An 8,353-nucleotide genomic window follows, 5' to 3' on the forward strand; every position below is an offset into this window, starting at 1 on the left:
TAATTAACGTGTTAGCTTTTGCAATTATCGTTTTCCAGTCCTTAATTAAAAATCCTAACAGGTGTAAAGTAGAATAAATAAGTTTGGCAAGCTTTGAGCTTAAATAATATTTTGGTTTTTCAGTTGTCGTTCCTCAATGATTAAAATTCATCAAGTCTTAAAGTGCCTATGAAGTAAAAAAATAATTGCTGCTTATTTGGAAGGCTTTTAAAAGTAAAGAAGAATGGCGTTTTTCTTTTTGGAATGTCTGTTTTCGTTTAAGAGATATTTACGTTTTTGTAAGGGAAGTGATGACGTCTTAGGTGGTTCCACTAAAACAGCACAACACTCAATCGAGAATAACTCTAGAAATATTAAAGCAGTGTTCTTTAAACTTGGCACCAGAAATGTACATCACAAAAGAAACATAATGACACCCGTCGTGCCATTGCCATGACAACAGTTATGCCGCTGGTTCTGTTTTAATTAAGACTAAAATTCCCAGATTTTATCTTAAACAAGGATTATCCACCCCCAACAATCTAATGGGGAGAGTTAAGACAATACTGGAATCATGAGTGTTCCGAGCAAGACCCTCTGTCCCACCTTAAAAGGTTGCAAATGGGGAAATTTGGTTTTTCACAGAAAGAGCCAGGAGCCAAGAGTGTTGCCATGGCAACAACATAGTAGGTGTCATTCTGTCTCTTTGGTGATGTTTCTGGTGCCAAGTTTGAAGAACACTGCTTTAATATTTCTAGAGTTATTCTCGATTGGGTGTTGTGCTGTTTTAATGGACCACCTATGACATCATCACTTTCCTCATTTGCATAATACAAAAACGTGAATATCTCTAAAACGAAAAAAGATATTCCAAAAAGGAAAACGCCATTCTTCTTTACTTTGAAAAGCCTTTCAAATAAGCAGGAATTATTTTTAACTTCATGGGCACTTTAACAATGACATCACAACCGCAACCTCGCTTTGGACATGTTGGAGATACGATCTCAATTGCCCTATGATTAACCATCTTGTTTCTTCCATTCGTTAAATTCCTAGTTTTAAATTCGACGGAGAAGATAAAAGCTGATACTTAAAACAGTAAATCAATATACTTCTAAAGAGTTGAAATTTCTTCAAAACCCTTCCCAGGTATTTTGAGTTCTTGTTTCGTTGTCGGGAAATGCGGCCATCGATATCTCGTGTTTCAAGCGTCAGAAGGAGTGTGTGAATAGCTTCCAGCAAGTAAATTGTTCCTAAAAGCGATGGGGTGAAAAAAGTGCCATGACAACCGTCGATTTCTTAGCTAAAGAAAACTACGCTTATCTATCTCGAAATGGAGAAGTTTGACAACTCCACCAATTCCTATTCTACGGACTTGCGCTGGGAGCTTGCTATCGCAAAAGGTAGCAGAATACGTCTTCTCAAACGTCAAAACACTTGATATAAATATTCTCTCAGAGCCACAATACCATCCAAACAGGACGTTCTATTTTTGATTGACCTGTCCCAAAGTAAATCTCAAAAGAAAAGGCACAAGGTAAATATCAAACCAGAACATTGGCACGAAATAAATCAGAAACACTAAGACGTTAAGGAGTTGTACACTGAACTTCATCGTTACCTGACGTCTGAATTTTGCATGTAAGGCAAATGAAAAGTTGTTCCTAGAAGCCGCATTTTTTCGTGTAAACCAAATAAACCTTCTAGGACGATCCTAAAATCCTCTTTCCATATAAAGGGGACTATACTCAAAACTTCGAGAGAGAGAAACGTAGAGAGTAGGCAGTATATTGGCTGATCGATTAGACTTTCAGTCTTGGCGGAGGGTTTCTGTATCAGGAATAATTTTGTGTCAATTAAGAATGCTGTGTCGTCTGCTTGTTGACGTAAAGAGGTATAAGTTTTGGCCTTACTTACAAAAAAGTATCCCTCCAATAGTAACCAAAAATGACAGTCTTGTGGATTCTACTGATATTGGGGATGACATATGGAGAAGAACAGGTGGAATTCGATACATCTGATAACAGGTAAGTACTTAGAATTCTTAGAATTAGTTTAATTGGAAGACGATTGATAATCAAATGTCATTATTAGTAAACTTTGTCCACATTTGGCATGTTACTACAACTTTTTTTAAATTTGTTTTTACTGGAAGATGAACTGAAAGATCACTTAACAACGGTGCAAATTCTTAACATAAGCGGGCTATTCATCTCATGTCAAACGGTTACAACGCATCTCCGGTAACAGTTTGGTACGTTTTTCAGGAGTATTTGTTCTTGCCAATCCTGTCCGAGGTAATTGCACCATAACACCATAACTAAATTGATCATGGTTTGTTTATTTCACGCAGCATTTTGGCTGCCTCAATTGAATGTCCGCCAACGTACACTGTCAAAGCCACAATTGGGTGCAGGTTTCACTTGAAGAACAATGGCAAACAGGACTATTCTGTTCTCAAATGGAGTACACCACTGGAAGGAGCGACCTCTGATTGCCTGACTGTCACTCGCAACGGGAAGAAGTTAGAATACGATGGTATTTACAGGAAGCGCAGTGTTCCAGGTCCCGATCAATTCTTGACCGTTAGAGCTGGACAAACTCTCTCATCGACGTTTCAAGTGTCCGATGCCTTCGATTTGACCAAGGCTGGAGTATATTCTATTGCTGTAGACACTTATTTAGAATATGTAGTAGGTAGCGCAGCCAGCAAACCAGATGTCAAGAGAAAAATTCGTCACCTTTCGTCACCTGCCGTAAGTTTCCAAATAGTTGGAAGAAGTTCCTCTAAGGGAACCCTGGGTCAAAAAGCACGCTTTCTTGAAAGTAGAAAGCAAACTAAACAAAATGGGATTTTTCATGGGACATTTGGTGGCGGGGTCTCACGGAAAAGTATTTTACCGGTACCGCCTGTTGTAACGGGAGGCTCCAAATACCTACAAGTCGGTACAAAAACAGCTCATAACACTGCCTACAATACCATAATATCTTTTCTTGCGGCCCCACAGACCAAGAAACAGCGCGTTACGCTTTGGTTTGGGGCAAATCAGTTAAATAATGTCGTCAAAAAGTTGCAAAAAATGGCAGGCGTATTAGAAAAGGAGACGATTACCTATACTTTTGATGGGCCTCATTGTGATGCCACAACATATGCGTACACTTTCAAAAACACTCGTGAAATTTTCCTATGCCAACTTTACAAGGAGGCCGCACCCGTAGGTGCCGACAGCAAGATGGGAATTTTAACGCATGAATTGAGCCATGCTATAGTCAGCACCGATGATATTGTATATGGCCAAAGAGCTTGTAAAGAGCTGGCCAAGGCTGCCCCAGGTCGGGCTATCAACAATGCTGACAACTTCGAATATTTTGTAGAAACCTTGTAGAGTTGGCTATAGCATCAGCAGAACAGGTAGATTCGCACAACAGCCAGATTAGAACAAGTAGCGCGACAGACACACAAGGGTCATCGGCGTAAAATACCGCGAAGCAAGAGTATTTTTTGACAACGAACGTAAAGAGCGAGTACTTTTCCATTCGGGCTGCTCACTCTGTCCACTAATATGCTTGTTCTGCAGGTTTCTTTGACCACGGATTTCATGTAATGAGTAAAACATTGGATAAAACAATATTTTTTAAAAGAGCCGTAGATATTTAGAATTAAGGGATGCGTTGCATGGTAATGCGTATGTGCAATTTCACAACGTCATAATTCGGGCTCAGGACGACGGTGTACGTTTACTACATATCACTAAGCAACTGATGTTTAAAATATCTAAAAACTCAATAAACTATGTTGATGATTTTGTATCCTACAAAGATACATGCTCGCAATCCTGCTACAGGCCCTTGCCAAGAAAGAAATCTAATAAACGTAAATCGAATTATTGTCACTATTGTGGGGAAATTCATTAATATGCAGTTTATCGTATGATTATTAAAAAGTACCTGTAAAGATATATAGAATCTAAAAATAAAGGGATGTTACTTCGATCGTTTGAATGACTTAGTCTTTATTTATGTATTGTTTTTTATTATTATTATGTCATGCAGTTTCTGTCTTTTTTTTTTTTTTCCTTATTAGTGAAAATGAAAATAACCGGTGTATTACATTGTTGAGGTTTTTGCCGTAAGTTTGGAGGTTTATTGTAATATAATTGCGACCAACCGGACCTTATTCGCCGCCTTTGCTATGAGGTTGTCATCATTTCTTTTTTACGTCTTGGTTTCCTGCATAGAATATCCTTAATTTCAGCAGCTACAGCTCATTCCTTTTGAGTGAAATTCAATGGTTGTGAAATAGTTAGTTCTTCTTTCACGGCTTCTCTAACAACAAAAGGTTGTAGACGAAGGGAATCTTGCGGATAGTTTTGGCAACAAAATATTCTCAAGAATAATATTTTCGCGTATTTTTAGAATCCATAATTCCTGAATACATAAGGCCTTTTGTTTCAAAGACTATTCAAGGATTTATTTTTCAAGGTTAATACATCTGTCGTCAAATACTAGTTTTCCTCGGAAGAAGATGTAAAAATCGTTAATATAAAACCGCAGAAATTTCACATCGCACTGCACAGTAAATTTCAGGGAGTCGCTTTAACTCCAAAATTGGAGTTAAAATTTTAGGTACAGTATAACTCCTTTTGAGAGGTTATCTTAACTCCTAGCTTCATTTAACTCCAAATATGGGGTTAAAATAACTTAATTTAATAATTTATTGTTACTCTTCATGGAGTTATATATACTGTGAAAGTGGAGTTAAAATTTTAGGTACAGGATAACACCTTTTGGGGGAGTCATTCTAACTCCTCGTGATTTAACTCCTTGATTGGAGTTATTTAAACCCTAAAAAGCGGTTCAAAATAACCCCTTTTTGAGGTTATATTTGACTCCAAATTTGGGTTGTAATGACCTTTTTCCTGGGGAGTCGATTCAACTCTCTTGCCGACCACTAATTGATGTTATCTTTAACGCATAATTATCTTGTATTTATTGCTAGCTTTTCTTAAAACAAATCACCACAAAATGAAAACAGTTATACGCCTTTCATAACTTGCATTGAGAATCAGCTGAAGTACGGCCATCATACTTTGTGTCCCCTGCAGAAATCTGATGTAGCCAGTAACCTCATCATCTTTTAACCTTTTTGAGACCGGGCTTTTTCGGTCTTTTGGGGCTTGGGAGGTCCTTAGAGGCTTTGAACTGAAACTTGTAGAGCAATTAAGCTATCTCAATGAAAAGTGAAGGATTTATAACACGCCTAAAACTATTTCCTTTGAGATCCATAACGGAAAACGATGACGTCATAATCCTTTATCCTCCTTAATGAGTTTAAAAGCTAGTGCAGTAAAGTTAATTTATTTCCATCGAAAACAACAAAATTTTAAATTTTAAACCCATACCGTCAAACTATGCCTGCCATTGAAACATCAATATTCGTGACCGATGAATTGTCATATAAAACTGTTACCAATTAAATTTTAGGAAAAGTCGCAAAACTTGTGGTCATTAATTGCTTCAATGCATCAATTCGTTGCTTCAATACTTAAAAGTTACAAACTTTCAAAGTTTGTTATGGCCTTAAAAAATCAAAGACCCTCCCCGGTGTGACGCCAGATTTTTACTTTCTGGATAATGGGGATTGATGCAAAGTAATAGTCCAGGTTCGAGTTCGCCGTGACCGCTGGAAAAAAGCACTGAGAACGCATTTGCACAGGGTTAGCCTCGAACTAAGAAAAATATTCACAAAAACACCGGCGGGAAGGTGCCACAAATTTGAAAATTAAACAATACACAGAGCTGTAAACAGGTTATCTTCTCACTGGAATTTGTGAATATTCTACTTTAGGTCTAGGCTAACCCTGTGCAAATGCTTTCTCATCGCTTTTAACTCAGCGGTCATGGCGAACTCGAAACTGGACAATTAACGCATCAAAATCTCCGCGAAAGACCTAAACTTAAACAGGAGTGCTCACCAGAACCGATATACGAAATATCCGCCCCGCAGGGCTTAGTGCGCTGGCTGGCATTCTTATGTACTGGCATGGAACTTGCTGGGAAGCCCGCTTCAAAACAATTGTTTGCTTACTGGTTTAAACTCGGAAGCTTATCCTAGCTGGAAAATGCGCCTTTTTGGCATGAATCTAGCTGGTAAATTTTAATGTCAGGTTTTCCCTGGTAGAGTCCATTACCAGCCGCCACTCTGGAAAATTAGCCCCGGGAAATTAGCATGCACCCATCCACCGAAGCCATTTCGCGCGAAGAATGGACTCAGGGTGCCGCCTAGTGATATGGTCACTTAGGATTCGTCTATCCAGGCATGCGCTGCGTCATATTACCCAGCAGTTATATGACCCCTGTGTGACATCGGGCCATCGGAGCTCCGCTATGAAGAGAAACCTTACCATGACTGTAAACTTAAACGGGGGCAAAGACGACAATATTCTGGTAAAAGGCAAATAGTAAACTTACAATACAATACAATACAAGTTTATTGTGTAATACGCTTAGCTATTCAGGTGTGACATTACATAATTCGCAATGTTACACCAGCTAATTTACAGGTATTCCACATAAATGAAAAATAAATTTAAAAGTAAATATTATAACATATGAAAAACACTTGTGACGATGATGGTACGTAACGAGATTTCTATGAAAGAGAGAGTACAGAGGAGTCTCATCGGTGGATTACCACCAAATTAATGATAAATTACTGCACATGTACAATATACTGGGTGACTGGCTGTTTGAGGGACAGATGAAGGGATGAATGAAGCCACCAACCAACTGACTACTGACCAATGGACACTGGCAGATGGACAGACAGACAAACAGACAGAAACAGTCTGGCATAATAAACTGAATTGACAAACTGCATTTCAGAGAGAGGTTCTTAATATTCATTTGTTCATACTGTAGGCTGTTTACAGCTTCTCAGTTTTCTCAGAAGGCTGTGTAAAGGCATGAAACCAAAAAAACAGGCAAAGCAGGTGACTTGGGAAGCTTGCTTTCAGGGCTCACAGGGACTTTTGCGTTGCGTTGCACGATCTAGTCAGAAAATAAAGAGACTGAAGGATCTACACGTGGTTGGATCTTGGTACATTGCATGTCTGGAGTATTATTTAACATGGTCGAACCTCAGCAAGCGACTTACTTGTGTGAAGTGGCCATCTCAAGTCTCCTACACAACTATGTTTTAATCTTTCATAAGAACTCCATTTGTTTGAGGCAATTCACTGAAGGTCGCCTACGGGTGATTCGAATGTACCTTCATTTACTGTAAACCTTGATGGGTAGGATTTTTAGAACTTCTCCTCCATCAACTTAACCATTGGACTTGATTAAAATCTTGGAAATCAGAGATTCAAGAGTGCTGCAGAAATTGTTTGTTTTGATGAAAGTTTTTCCTTTAAAGTCAGTTGTCGTTTTGCGTTTACCGTTTGTGCGACTTATTTACCTTGTGTTACCTGAAGAATTTTTCAAGCAATTACATCAAGATAGAGGAAAATAACGCAATAAAAAATAGTTACTTTAATTTCTTGTTTTCCATACATGAATCTTTGGCAGAACCTTTAATTTTAAGTCAGTCAGCAGATTGAGAATTATTTTACAAATCTAGAAAAACGCAATTTTCACAATTAATTGCAAAGCAAAATAATTATTGTCTCAATCCATCAAAATTTAAAACTTTTCACGATGTGTGCGAATGGCAAACAGAAATTTGCATATTTTTGTTCTTACGATTTCAAGGCAAAGATGTTGTTCACCTAGATTAGAAGTGTAGGTTTGACTACATTAAAGTTTGCTCTAATTTTGAATTTATATCTTGACATTAAGTTGTTAGGAAATGAAACTACTTGTCACAAATTTAAGCCTTCAATTTAAAAGATGTTTGGCATACGATAGCTCCAGATGCATCAATGTGGTCATTTAATTTGTTGTACGTGTATCTGCAAAAATTTTTGGAGCCATTTCTCGTTCACTTGAAGGTGAAGATAAGCAGGTCAGCGTTCAATAGTTGTGCCTGAGCGTTCTACCGTCTGTTATAGTTCAGTAACCACTAAATTGTCTCCGGTTCATATTGGTTTAAACTGATCACGTGACGCGATAGTGTTCATCCGCGGAGAGACACTATCAGCCCATAGTGCCCGTCTGAGGAAAATACCCAGATGGATAGTACTGGTCCGTGAAAAATTTCTGTAAACAGGCGAGCTTATAAAAAAATAAACAAGTGAAATTGTATTAAGTGCGTTTTGTTTATTTTCCTTTTTAAATTTTACATTTGGCTTTCACGGCTTCCTTCTAAAAAAAGTTGAAAATAATTCAATATGATTTTGAACAGGCGCGCGGACGAAAATTTAGCGGTGAACAA

At 38.0% G+C, this 8,353-nt stretch overlaps 1 protein-coding gene across 1 annotated transcript in view; it reads left to right on the forward strand.

Moving 5' to 3' along the window:
* The window catches only part of LOC110060385 (uncharacterized), a 6,000-nt gene extending 2,023 nt beyond the window's left edge, over positions 1-3,977 (forward strand). Inside the window, exons 2-3 of the mRNA XM_089283258.1 lie at positions 1,918-2,006; positions 2,333-3,977. Of these exons, the coding sequence (XP_089139384.1) occupies positions 1,927-2,006; positions 2,333-3,365 (1,113 nt within the window). The 5' untranslated portion in view covers positions 1,918-1,926 and the 3' untranslated portion in view covers positions 3,366-3,977. The remainder of the gene's footprint in view (positions 1-1,917; positions 2,007-2,332) is intronic.
* The last annotated feature ends 4,376 nt before the right edge of the window (positions 3,978-8,353 follow it).

The sequence above is a fragment of the Orbicella faveolata genome, unplaced genomic scaffold (genome assembly GCF_042242905.1).
Source record: "Orbicella faveolata isolate gen_17 unplaced genomic scaffold, um_ofav_v1 contig_12, whole genome shotgun sequence".
Lineage (NCBI taxonomy): Eukaryota > Metazoa > Cnidaria > Anthozoa > Scleractinia > Merulinidae > Orbicella > Orbicella faveolata.